Source organism: Protomyctophum bolini (genome assembly GCF_963924005.1).
Source record: "Protomyctophum bolini genome assembly, chromosome: 9".
NCBI classification, from domain to species: domain Eukaryota; kingdom Metazoa; phylum Chordata; class Actinopteri; order Myctophiformes; family Myctophidae; genus Protomyctophum; species Protomyctophum bolini.
This window is the reverse complement of record NC_137870.1, coordinates 639,096-653,223: the sequence shown is the minus strand read 5'-3', so window position 1 is coordinate 653,223 and position 14,128 is coordinate 639,096. Positions and strand designations below refer to the sequence as shown.

General features: G+C 45.3%; 1 protein-coding gene across 1 annotated transcript in view; it reads left to right on the top strand.

Annotated features, from left to right (window-relative positions):
* The window catches only part of blmh (bleomycin hydrolase), a 44,535-nt gene that overhangs the window by 20,518 nt on the left and 9,889 nt on the right, over window positions 1-14,128 (top strand). The window contains exons 7-11 of the mRNA XM_080771720.1: window positions 6,705-6,860; window positions 7,864-8,022; window positions 8,994-9,061; window positions 9,508-9,625; window positions 10,844-10,913. Coding sequence (XP_080627846.1) covers window positions 6,705-6,860; window positions 7,864-8,022; window positions 8,994-9,061; window positions 9,508-9,625; window positions 10,844-10,913 — 571 coding nt within the window. The remainder of the gene's footprint in view (window positions 1-6,704; window positions 6,861-7,863; window positions 8,023-8,993; window positions 9,062-9,507; window positions 9,626-10,843; window positions 10,914-14,128) is intronic.

Here is a 14,128-nt window from a genome sequence, read left to right as displayed (position 1 = left end):
CAGTGATTGCGAACGCAGTGAGCACTTACTATGAGACCTAGCAGATCATGTCTGTCTGTGTGTCTGTCTGTCTGTCCCGCTTTTGTGCCCATATATGGAGCTGAGTGATTTGTTTGTGATTGATGCAAGTGTCTGTCCCGCTGTTACGTCACCATGACTCAGCCATAACCATAAAAGGAGTCCCCAAAGCAGCTATACGTCCAAAACCCAAATATGTACGAGCTGCGTTGGCTTCCCGCGTTTGCGCGTCTTACTTGTAATAGAGGGTCCTCAGAGGTCTAGAGGGTTCCAATAGGGGGTCCTCAGGTCTAGAGGGTTCCAATAGGGGGTCCTCAGGTCTAGAGGGTTCCAATAGGGGGTCCTCAGGTTGAAACGTGGCCGTTGTGATTATTTTCTTTCTCCAGCGTCTCGTCCCCACATGTGTTTCTGCTCTTTAAACAAACCTTGAATGTTTCAATCAAAACCCGACGCTACGTTTTGTTGGCCCCCGAATCTGTTTGCACAGTGTCATTCGCTTATACTCTGTGGTGACACGCACGCACACACACGCACACACACACACACACACACACACGCAACGCACGCACACACACACACACACACGCAACGCACGCACACACACACACACACACACACGCAACGCACGCACACACACACACACACGCAACGCACGCACACACGCGCAACGCACGCAACGCACACACACACACACACACAAAGAGAGCAGGTTTCATAACGCCAGTAGCGGGCGGCGGGCCAGAATGTTATCTTTTGAGGAAATGGAAGTGGGAGGGGAAAAAAAAAACAAAAAAAACCCACGGCTGTTTTTTCCAACGTACTGTAGTTATCACAGTCACATGGTGATAAGACACGCACGCACACACACGCACACGCACAGTCGCACACGCACACGCACACACACACATCCAATTTATCTATATATCCAATGTTTGGTGAAACACATGAGTTATGAAATTGACTATCGCTGCACACACAGTGAATTAAAAACAACCCACCTATATATACGCCTAATCTCAGTTCCTATAGATTTTAGCAGGAGGTCCAGTTGGTTTCAGTGAAAGAGAGACTCACTTTAACCCATTCAGACCTGACGTTCCATTCTACTAAATGTCTTCTAAAAATCCTGACAGTTTTCTGAAAACAATACTCGTGTTTCTATAATCAGTCGTTCTCAAACATTTTAATGTCAAGGACCCCCAGAATTATCTGTATTTGGCCGACGACCCCCATCTGAAAATATGACGTTCCAGGGACCCCCCCCACACACACACACCCTTAACCAATTCTGACCTGAGATCAGATTCTAAAAATGTGTTCTATGTCAGTCGCTCTTCGATTTTTCAAAAATAGCAGACCTACAAGCTCGTAGCGCGCGCTACGAGCTTGTAGGTCTGCTATTTTTCAATAGCTAAAGCATAACATGATGCTAACACCAAAATGGCTTCCCGCCCAAAATGGCTTAAGCAAAGATTTGAGTTAAAAACGTTTGCTCTGAAAGAATATACATTCCAAGATTTGCGCCACATTTTGAAGATTTATGCTTAAAACATAATGCTTAAAACACCAAAAGGGAATGATTGAGTTAATGATAATACGTGCTTTACAGAGCAATGGAGAAAATAATTTAATAAAAGCAAGACATAAACATTAAAGAAAAAACAAGAGCACTAATGCAGTACAGTTACAGAGGACATGAATAACAAAAACATAAAAGATCAATCGAAGCTGGGAAATTGGGAATTGGCTATAGTAAATTGGGGAGGAAATGTTTCTCGTTTTTCTTCGGTCTTGAAGGGCCATGTTTTGCACAATAACAGTCTTCTTAATATGTCTGCCCACGATCTCTGTGATTCATACAGTACGTTTGTTTACCGCACAGTCACTGATACTAAAATCTAATGACACCCATATACTGTTAAAAAACGAAAAGAAAAAGATTTTGAAAGGAAAAAGAAAAGATCAATTAAAAGAAATGTTGTAGAAGTGGGTCTTGAGCTGAGCTTTAAAAATGTCTACAGAGGTTGCCTGTCGAAGGTACAGTGGGAGTTTGTTAAACTACAGAGGCTGCCTGTCGAAGGTACAGTGGGAGTTTGTTAAACTACAGAGGCTGCCTGTCGAAGGTACAGTGGGAGCTTGTTAAACTACAGAGGCTGCCTGTCGAAGGTACAGTGGGAGCTTGTTAAACTACAGAGGCTGCCTGTCGAAGGTACAGTGGGAGCTTGTTAAACTACAGAGGCTGCCTGTCGAAGGTACAGTGGGAGCTTGTTAAACTACAGAGGCTGCCTGTCGAAGGTACAGTGGGAGCTTGTTAAACTACAGAGGCTGCCTGTCGAAGGTACAGTGGGAGCTTGTTAAACTACAGAGGCTGCCTGTCGAAGGTACAGTGGGAGCTTGTTAAACTACAGAGGCTGCCTGTCGAAGGTACAGTGGGAGCTTGTTAAACTACAGAGGCTGCCTGTCGAAGGTACAGTGGGAGCTTGTTAAACTACAGAGGCTGCCTGTCGAAGGTACAGTGGGAGCTTGTTAAACTACAGAGGCTGCCTGTCGAAGGTACAGTGGGAGCTTGTTAAACTACAGAGGCTGCCTGTCGAAGGTACAGTGGGAGTTTGTTCCACGCCGTCGGCCCGTAGAAGCAAAAAGCTGCTTAAAGTGTCTGAAAAAATGATAGCCAGTCCACCTCCTTTCTTAGCCTTCGCGAACAGAGTGAATGAAACTGTAGTTTGCGGGACAGGCTGGCGCTAGGAGAACAGCTCCATCCGAGCCAAGCCATGTCTCTGTTAGAAAGATTACGTCTAGCTTCTCTTTACAGATTATATCATTTACAGAGGAGGACTTATTTGTTAGTGACCTGATGTTAAACAAGGCAATAGGTTAAGCTTGTTATCACATTTTTGGGGGCTGTGATGCCTGTGAGGTACAGTGACCAAACGGCATTCTCTCTCCAGACCACTCCTTGTGTTGGACACTCTATTTGAAATAACAGTAGAGATGTTGTGAACCTCAAACCTGTGCAGTGATTGAAACACCAGGCTTTATAGAAGCATGGGGTCCATATTAATAGGACCCTGTTCATATCAGTTATCAAATGTCTTTTCTAGGCTATTTGGAGCTGGGCTTGACATAAGGGAGGCCTCCAGTGGATGGCGTCATGGTTTAATATAGGTTTACAGGTTTAGCTATAAACCGTTTAACCCGTTCAGTACAGGAAGTCCTTTTTGGTGTTTTAAGCATTATCTTATTCTTTAGCTGTTGACAAACAAATAGCAGATCTACAAGCTGGTGGTGACGCGCTATGAGCTTGTACATCTGCTATTTTTGAACATGTATTCTTTCACAGTTGAACATTTTTATTTTCAAATCTGTGCTTCAAATTCGTGTCCTGTGAAAGCAGGGAAATCATCAGCTTCAAATTGACATATTGGTTGTTCAGTTTGACCCGCCAGTTTTCTGGATGCCCCCGCGACCCGACTACGGCTAAGCGGTTGAAGATGGATGGATGTTGTGTCCGTGTGCGTGTGTGTGTGAGCGTGTGTGAGCGTGTGTGTGTGTGTGCCTCTCATTTCCTCCTCTCCTTGGCCGAGGTGGTCTAGTCTAGTCGGTGTGTTTGTTTGGGCTAACGGGAGGTAAATAAACAGGCCCAGATAGCGAGCCTTTCCTCTCCATCTGGAGCGGTTTGGACGCACAGTCGGCACCGCTGGGTACATACGCTGGATAGAAGAGTTGGGACATTGAGGGGGCAGAAACCCAGCGCTGTTCATGCAGCCTGAACTGAGACAAGCTGCCTGGAGTTGGCAATAAGAGCTCTTTTTAATAAGCATGTGTGCAACATGACAACTGTTTTAAAGTATTGTACAGTGACAACTGAAGCCTCTGTAATGTTTATGTTGCAAGATTACTACAGGTTAAAACCTGTAAAAACCTGTTAAAACCTGGGTGCAGTACTTAGTTTAGACAGTACTTAGTTTAGACTAGTCATTAGTCCTACAACTAGGTTAAAACGAACCTGTGACTTCCTGTGAGGTTCGGGTTGTGGTCTGGTTTTGGGGGTAGGGGGTCTGAGTCATGTTTTAACACTTGGTCTGCACAGAGCGACCAGGTGAAGTTTCAACAGGCTAATCATGTTTTTAATGTTTAATGTTTTTCAGCTCAATGTGTCATTTCTCTCAAACTCTACACGTTTACTGTATACAGGAACCCCTTTTGGTGTTTGCATTACGTTATGCTTTAGCTATTAAAAAAAATAGCAGATCTACAAGCTCGTAGCGCGCCACCGAGTGGCGCGCTACGAGCTTGTAGGTCTGCTATTTTTTGAAAAATCGAAGAGCGACTGACTATAGAAGACATTTTTAGAATCTGATCTCGGGTCAGAATGGGTTAATGTCCACACAAGTATAGTGATGCACGCACAAACACACACACGTGTGTGTGTGTGTGTGTGTGTGTGTGTGCGTGTGCGCTAGCAGGGATTGTAATATCCGTGTACTCGCGGCCGCCACGCTGCCTCTCCGCCTCCACTTCCTGTTATTTCCAATAAGAGCTGACCTGGGATCAGATGGAGATAAGGTCACTGCCCTCCCCCCCTCCACACCCCCCCCCCCCCCCCCACTCCGCAAAGAAAAATAAATAAGAAATAATGAAATAAACCTTTTCAGGAAATATAAAATTCATAGAATCTGTATTCCAGAATACATTATGTTTAATCCCAGGTTTACGCAGACTGTGGCGGACAGAAAACTGTGTCTGTGCTGAAAGCAACATCACTTTGATGTCAAAACAAGCAACATACGTTTGATATCAAAACAAGCAACATCAGTTTGATGTCAAAACAAGCAACATACGTTTGATATCAAAACAAGCAACATCAGTTTGATGTCAAAACAAGCAACATTACTTTGATGTCAAAACAAGCAACATTACTTTGATGTCAAAACAAGCAACATACGTTTGATGTCAAAACAAGCAACATCAGTTTGATGTCAAAACAAGCAACATTACTTTGATGTCAAAACAAGCAACATACGTTTGATGTCAAAACAAGCAACATCAGTTTGATGTCAAAACAAGCAACATTACTTTGATGTCAAAACAAGCAACATTACTTTGATGTCAAAACAAGCAACATACATTTGATGTCAAAACAAGCAACATCAGTTTGATGTCAAAACAAGCAACATTACTTTGATGTCAAAACAAGCAACATACGTTTGATGTCAAAACAAGCAACATCAGTTTGATGTCAAAACAAGCAACATTACTTTGATGTCAAAACAAGCAACATCACTTTGATGAAAGAAAAGAAAAGAAAGAGAGAGAATGTAGGACAGCCTGAAACCACACCTGTCAGACGATACCACACATAAACTAGCAGAGCTACAAGATGGGCTATTTCCCTCATCCTGGCTCTTGTACCACAGAGAGAAGGCCGTTGTTAAGCATGAAGATATGACCTGGTATGGAGCTCAAAGCTCTTTGTACCACAGAGAGAAGGCCGTTGTTAAGCATGAAGAGATGACCTGGTATGGAGCTCATCTTGTACCACAGAGAGAAGGCCGTTGTTAAGCATGAAGATATGACCTGGTATGGAGCTCAAAGCTCTTTGTACCACAGAGAGAAGGCCGTTGTTAAGCATGAAGAGATGACCTGGTATGGACCACAGAGAGAAGGCCGTTGTTAAGCATGAAGAGATGACCTGGTATGGAGCTCAAAGCTCTTTGTACCACAGAGAGAAGGCCGTTGTTAAGCATGAAGAGATGACCTGGTATGGAGCTCTTGTACCACAGAGAGAAGGCCGTTGTTAAGCTCAAAGAGATGACCTGGTATGGAGCTCAAAGCTCTGCGCTCAGTGTTTGTTATGACTGTGCCACGCTACGAGCTTGTAGATCTGCCATTTTGTCTGGGGGGGGCGGGGGTGTTTGTGTGCTGAAGACGTTCCGTTCAAACATGCTGGCAGACGAGAGGAAGCTCCTCTCCACGGGAGAGTCTATACAAATCTGTTTGGCTTTGGAGGAGCGTCTTTGTGTGTGTGTGTGTGTGTGTGTGTGCGTGCGCCTGTGCGTGTGTCTTTGCGTCTGTGCCTGCGTCTTTGCATGTGTGCGTGCGTGCGTCTGTGCGTGTGTCTTTGCGTCTGTGCCTGCGTCTTTGCATGTGTGCGTGCGTCTGTGCATGTGTGTGTGTATGTGAGGACATCAGCATTAGCCCCTCTCCCTCGACAACGTGCAGAGAGTTATTGGTCTGAAGACCCAACACGTTGAGAAACACTGATGTACACTATTTACCATGTACACTATGGACTATGTACACTATGTACCATGTACACTATGGACTATGTACACTATGGACTATGTACACTATTCACTATGTACACTATGGACTATGTACACTATTCACTATGTACACTATGGACTATGTACACTATGGACTATGTACACTATGTACACTATTCACTATGTACACTATGCACAGTAAAGCGCCGACGATTTACAGCGTAGTCATTTATCAGACGCCATTTAGACCGGAGGACGGTTCTAAATCGGTGCCGCGCTACGAGCTTGGCGCTCGCTCACTGGCGCTGTCGCATCGCTATCTAACGGGTTGACTGTGTGTGTGTGTGTGTGTGTGTGTGTGTGTGTGTGTGTGTGTGTGTGTGTGTGTGTGTGTGTGTGCGTGTGTGCGTGTGCGTGCAGGTGTTCCGCGTGGCCAGCGTGTGTCTGGGCAGCCCCCCCGACACCATCTGCTGGGAGTATCGAGACAAAGACAAGACCTTCCACCGCACGGGACCTCTGACCCCCCAGGCCTTCTACCGGGAGCACGTCAAACCCCTCTACAACCTGGAGGACAAGGTACACACACATACACACACACACACTCACAATTTACAATGTAGGCATTTAGCAGACGCTCTTAATCCAGAGCGACTTACATTAAGCAAGAACAACAAAAAGCATGGGAATACATCACATAAAAACATTTATCATGAAACATGCGTCAGCTAAGAAAGTAACAGTGGAATATCTATATAATGAAACTATACATATATACTATACTATGCTATACATATGTACTATGACATGATATGACTACATACAATGCAATTATAGTGCTGTCTTTACATAACATGCTATAAGTCTGTATCAAATGCTATCCAAGTCTACAGAAATGCTATCTAAGGGGGTAGGGTAAGTGCTATGGGCCATGATGGAGTCTGAAAAGGTGGGTTTTCAGACTACGGCGGAAGATTGGGAGTGATGTTGCAGTTCTGACTGCAATGGGAAGTGCATTCCACAGTTTTGGAGCCAGAAGGGAGAAGAGTTTGGGACGTGTGGAGCGTTGTCCCGGCGCGCACACACACACACACGCACGCACGCACGCACGCACGCACGCACGCACACATACACACACACACAACATTTCAAGAGACTATGACTAAAACAGAAATCAACATTTGCTGCCAAAAACAACACTGCTCTATGTCCATATTTAAGTGTGTCTGTGTCTCTATGTCCATATTTAAGTGTGGTCTGTTTCTCTATGTCCATATTTAAGTGTGTCTGTGTCTCTATGTCCATATTTAAGTGTGCCTGTGTCTCTATGTCCATATTTAAGTGTGGTCTGTTTCTCTATGTCCATATTTAAGTGTGTCTGTGTCTCTATGCCCATATTTAAGTGTGTCTGTGTCCCTATGTCCATATTTAAGTGTGTCTGTGTCTCTATGTCCATATTTAAGTGTGTCTGTGTCTCTATGTCCATATTTAAGTGTGTCTGTGTCCCTATGTCCATATTTAAGTGTGTCTGTGTCTCTATGTCCATATTTAAGTGCGTCTGTGTCTCTATGCCCACATACAGGTGTGTCTGGTGAACGACCCCCGCCCCCAGAACCCCTACGGGAAGCTGTACAGCGTGGAGTACCTGGGCAACATGGTGGGAGGACGGAGCACCCACTACAACAACCAGCCCATCGCTCTGCTGAAGACCGCCGCGGCCCAGAGCATCAAGGAGGGAGAGGTGAGGGGGGAATTAAAAGACTTCAGTGCACTGTGCCTACACATGTTGCGACCGCAGGTCGCAACATGTGTAGGCACAGTGCAAGTGTAGGCACAATGCCATGTATCCGAAGGAAGTCTGATCCAATCACTTTTAGATTTCTCCAGTTTAATCCTGAGTTTAAGTTTTGTAGTGTTCAAGATCTGATTTTAGGCATGTTTAAGCCTCGAGGAAAATCCGTGTTGAGGTTCTTAATCCACTGTTTTTCATTAAAACGTCTTTGTCCTAAAACTGTCCAGTTGGGGTTGTGTTTGAAGTCCAGCGCATTTTAGGGCTCCAATGCCGTGAGCCATGAAATGTTGCACCAATCTTGTGGTTGTCTTTTTGGCATTGTTAATATTGTATCTGTGTCGTCCCAGCCTAAGTACCTATTGTTCGATATTCGATATGGTGATAAATATCGTCGGGACGATACAATGTCTCCACGATACGGCCTTTTTAGAGTAAAGGTCATTACACACTACTGGCGAATTGGCGACGCGATATATTCGTGCGAATAATTCGCATTAAAAAAAAAAAAACAATTGAAGTCCATGCAAGCTTCCTTCCACATCAGTGGCGAATGTGCGAAAATGCGATCCGTTTTCGCTCTTTATTTGTTCGCTCTGGTGTCGTATTTTGCAGAGATTCGCAGGCGAAACTGCAACATGCAATATTGCGCATTTTCAGATCGCTTATTCGCATCGCGTCGCTAATTGGCCAGTGTGTAATGACCTTAACCAGTGTGTAATGACCTTAACCAGTGTGTAATGACCTTAACAAGTGTGTAATGACCTTAACCAGTGTGTAATGACCTTAACCAGTGTGTAATGACCTTAACCAGTGTGTAATGACCTTAACCAGTGTGTAATGACCTTAACAAGTGTGTAATGACCTTAACCAGTGTGTAATGACCTTTATCGTCACCATCACGATAAATCTCTCCTCTTCAGGCGGTGTGGTTCGGGTGTGATGTAGGGAAGCATTTCCACGGCAAGCTGGGCATCAATGACATGAACGTGTGAGTAGAACAGAGTGGTTAGACACTGTCACCTTTTTCACAATGGGCCTGTTTGCATGCCGGGGAGAACATGTGAGGGTACCTACCCTAGGGGACACGGGGAGAACATGTGAGGGTACCTACCCTAGGGGACACGGGGAGAACATGTGAGGGTACCTACCCTAGGGGACACGGGGAGAACATGTGAGGGTACCTACCCTAGGGGACACGGGGAGAACATGTGAGGGTACCTACCCTATAGGGGACACGGGGAGAACATGTGAGGGTACCTACCCTATAGGGGACACGGGGAGAACATGTGAGGGTACCTACCCTAGGGGACACGGGGAGAACATGCAGACTCCACACAGGAAGGCCCTTTCGCCAACCGTGTGTGTGCGTGTGTGCGTGTGTGCGTGTGTGCGTGTGTGTGTGTGTGCGTGTGTGTGTGTGTGTGTGCACTCTAGGTTCAACCATGAGCTGGTGTTTGGTGTTTCGGTGAAGAATCTCTCCAAAGCAGAGAGGCTGATCTACGGAGACTCTCTGATGACCCACGCTATGATCCTGACCGCTGTGACCGACAAGGTACACACACACACACACACACACACACACACACACACAGCGATGTCTGGATAAATCACTGAGAGTTGGGAAATGCGCACGCAATTAGCACATGAAGAAGCAATGATGAAACACGGGCGTGTTCAGATATGCAGCTGCTTACCTGCTTCGGTTTCGTTGGCGCGACTGACTGTCTCGCAAATGTCTGGCGTCACACACGCGTGTGTTCAGAAAGTGCGGATGGCTGGTGGAGAAGTGTGACGGTTGTTATGACGTCGCGGTAACTTTGCCCCGTGGGACCGTGTGGTGATGTAGAAACAATATTTGTACAGTAAATATGACAGTTGCGTGGGTCCAATGGTAGCCTATAGCCGGATTCTGGGAGCGTGCAGATTGTTTTTGGCATGGAGAGATGTGTGCTAACAGTGTGGCTCGGTCGGAGATAGACCACCGATAAACGGATAGAGATAGACCACGGATAAACGGCTGTGCTGTCTATTAGGGTAGCAGGATAAGGAGGGCTGCTCTCCTCTCCATTGTAATCCTCTCCTCTCCATTGTAACCCTCCCCTCTCTCCTCTCCTCTCCATTGTAACCCTAACCCCTCCCCTCTCTCCTCTCCTCTCCATTGTAACCCTCCCCTCTCTCCTCTCCTCTCCATTGTAACCCTAACCCTCCCCTCTCTCCTCTCCTCTCCATTGTAACCCTAACCCTCCCCTCTCTCCTCTCCTCTCCATTGTAACCCTAACCCTCCCCTCTCTCCTCTCCTCTCCATTGTAACCCTAACCCTCCCCTCTCTCCTCTCCTCTCCATTGTAACCCTAACCCTCCCCTCTCTCCTCTCCATTGTAACCCTCCCCTCTCTCCTCTCCATTGTAACCCTCCCCTCTCCTCTCCTCTCCATTGTAACCCTCCCCTCTCCTCTCCTCTCCATTGTAACCCTAACCCTCCCCTCTCTCCTCTCCTCTCCATTGTAACCCTAACCCTCCCCTCTCTCCTCTCCTCTCCATTGTAACCCTAACCCTCCCCTCTCTCCTCTCCTCTCCATTGTAACCCTAACCCCTCCCCTCTCTCCTCTCCTCTCCATTGTAACCCTAACCCTCCCCTCTCTCCTCTCCTCTCCATTGTAACCCTAACCCCTCCCCTCTCTCCTCTCCTCTCCATTGTAACCCTAACCCTCCCCTCTCTCCTCTCCTCTCCATTGTAACCCTAACCCTCCCCTCTCTCCTCTCCTCCATTAGGACGATAAGGAGGACCTCTATGAGAAGTGGAGAGTGGAGAACTCCTGGGGAGACGACCGTGGGAACAAAGGTGAGTCTGTCTGTGTATAAAGGTCAAAGGTAAGTCTGTCTGTGTATAAAGTTGTCTTAGCGCTAATCAAAGCTCTCGTCTCCTCTCCTCTCCATTGTAAACCTAACCCTCCCCTCTCTCTGTTGAGTCTGTCTGTGTATAAAGTTGTCTTAGCGCTAATCAAAGCTCTCGTCGAGCGGCAGCTCCGTGTTCCATTGCTTCCCCTTCAGCCTCAATGCATTGGAAAAAGAGCAAGGTGGAGGATGAGGCCTTTCTAGGGTTAGGGTTAGGGTTAACCCTAGAGGATTTTTAAGAGTTTTACATTTCAAATCGCGCTGGATAAATAAAGCGACTGTGTTTAGTGGCTCAATAGCAACTCCCCGTGACCGCGCATCTAAAATATGAACGTTTCTAAAGACTCTTAGTCAGTGATTAGTCTGATCAGCGTAACCACCTCCTAAAGACTCTTAGTCAGTGATTAGTCTGATCAGCGTAACCACCTCCTAAATACTCTTAGTCAGTGATTAGTCTGATCAGCGTAACCACCTCCTAAAGACTCTTAGTCAGTGATTTAGTCCATTCAGCGTGACCACCTCCTAAAGACTCTTAGTCAGTGATTTAGTCTGATCAGCGCGACCACCTCCTAAAGACTCTTAGTCAGTGATTTAGTCCATTCAGCGTGACCACCTCCTAAAGACTCTTAGTCAGTCATTTAGTCCGCTCAGCGCGACCACCTCCTAAAGACTCTTAGTCAGTGATTTAGTCCATTCAGCGCGACCACCTCCTAAAGACTCTTAGTCAGTGATTAGTCTGATCAGCGTAACCACCTCCTAAAGACTCTTAGTCAGTGATTTAGTCCGCTCAGCGCGACCACCTCCTAAAGACTCTTAGTCAGTGATTAGTCTGATCAGCGTAACCACCTCCTAAAGACTCTTAGTCAGTGATTTAGTCCGCTCAGCGTGACCACCTCCTAAAGACTCTTAGTCAGTGATTTAGTCCATTCAGCGTGACCACCTCCTAAAGACTCTTAGTCAGTGATTTAGTCCGCTCAGCGTGACCACCTCCTAAAGACTCTGTTAAGATTTTGTTAAGGGTTAAGTTTTGTTGGACTAACTCGGCGTAAAAGGAATGTTTTCCACAAACTAAACATTCTGCCGGCGTTCCAGCCGACGCAGCGCTGGAAGCATGGTTAGAAAACACAACCCAGTGAATTACTACTGGAGGTGTTTAACCCGTTCTGACCTGAGATCAGATTCTATAAATGTTCTTCTACATCCTGACGGGTTTTCATTCTCACCTGAGATCAGATTCTATAAATGTTCTTCTACATCCTGACGGGTTTTCATTCTGACCTGAGATCAGATTCTAAAAATGTTCTTCTACATCCTGACAGTTTTCATTCTGACTCGAGATCAGATTCTAAAAATGTTCTTCTACATCCTGACGGGTTTTCTGAAAAAGCATATGTCTCTGTGTCAGTCGTTGTTCGATTTTTCAAAAAAAATAGAAGACCTACAAGCCACCGAGTGGCACGCTATACGAGCTTGTAGATCTGCTTTTTTGTTCAATAGCTGAAGCATAACATGATGCTTTAAAACACCAAAGGGGGCTCCCGCCCAGAATGGGTTAAATCGTCCCCTCGGGCTGATCGTAACGGTTCTGTTTTGGACGAGGGTTGTAACGTCTCCCACATCGACGGCTGTTCCTCCTGGCCACGCAGGAACTTAACCCATTCTGACCTGAGATCAGATTATAAAAATGTCTTATACATCCTGACAGTTTTCTGAAAAAGCTATGTTTCTGTGTCAGTCGTTCTTCGATTAAAAAAATAAAATAGCAGACCTACAATGAGCTATGAGCTTGTAGATCTGCTATTTTTTTCAATAGCTAAAGCATAACATGATGCTAACACCAAAACGGGTTCCCGCCCAAAATGAGCTAAGTACATTTACTAGTTATTTGTACTCTAGTATTTCTAATTTCCACTCCTTTTTACGTCTGGGATCCAGTCAGATATTACTGTACTTTGTACTGCACTGCATTTATTTGAAAACGTAACGTTGCTTTGTTGTAGATTCTGATCATTATTGTTCTTTTTTTACCAAACATACAGTAACCAATTCAATTTACATTTAGGCATTTATCAGACGCTCTTGATCCATATATTAATCCATTTATCAGACGCTCTTGATCCAGAGCGACTTACATTTAAGCAAAAACTAAAAGCATGGCAATACATCACATATATAAAAAGTAGTTATCATGAAGTGAGTCTGTGAGTGAGTCTGTAGTTCTGACTGTAATGGGAAGTTCATTCCATAGTTTAGATTGGGAGTGAGTCTGTAGTTCTGACTGTAATGGGAATTCATTCCATAGTTTAGATTGGGAGTGAGTCTGTAGTTCTGACTGCGATGGGAAGTTCATTCCATAGTTTAGATTGGGAGTGAGTCTGTAGTTCTGACTGCAGTGGGAAGTTCATTCCATAGTTTAGATTGGGAGTGAGTCTGTAGTTCTGACTGCAATGGGAAGTTCATTCCATAGTTTAGATTGGGAGTGAGTCTGTAGTTCTGACTGCAATGGGAAGTTCATTCCATAGTTTAGATTGGGAGTGAATCTGTAGTTCTGACTGCAATGGGGAAGTTCATTCCATAGTTTAGATTGGGAGTGAGTGTGTAGTTCTGACTGCAGTGGGAAGTTCATTCCATAGTTTAGATTGGGAGTGAGTCTGTAGTTCTGACTGCAATGGGAAGTTCATTCCATAGTTTAGATTGGGAGTGAGTCTGTAGTTCTGACTGCGATGGGAAGTTCATTCCATAGTTTAGATTGGGAGTGAGTCTGTAGTTCTGACTGCAGTGGGAAGTTCATTCCATAGTTTAGATTGGGAGTGAGTCTGTAGTTCTGACTGCAGTGGGAAGTTCATTCCATAGTTTAGATTGGGAGTGAGTCTGTAGTTCTGACTGCAGTGGGAAGTTCTTTCCATAGTTTAGATTGGGAGTGAGTCTGTAGTTCTGACTGCAGTGGGAAGTTCATTCCATAGTTTAGATTGGGAGTGAGTGTGTAGTTCTGACTGCGATGGGAAGTTCATTCCATAGTTTAGATTGGGAGTGAGTCTGTAGTTCTGACTGCAATGGGGAAGTTCATTCCATAGTTTAGATTGGGAGTGAGTCTGTAGTTCTGACTGCAATGGGGAAGTTCATTCCATAGTTTAGATTGGGAGTGAGTCTGTAGTTCTGACT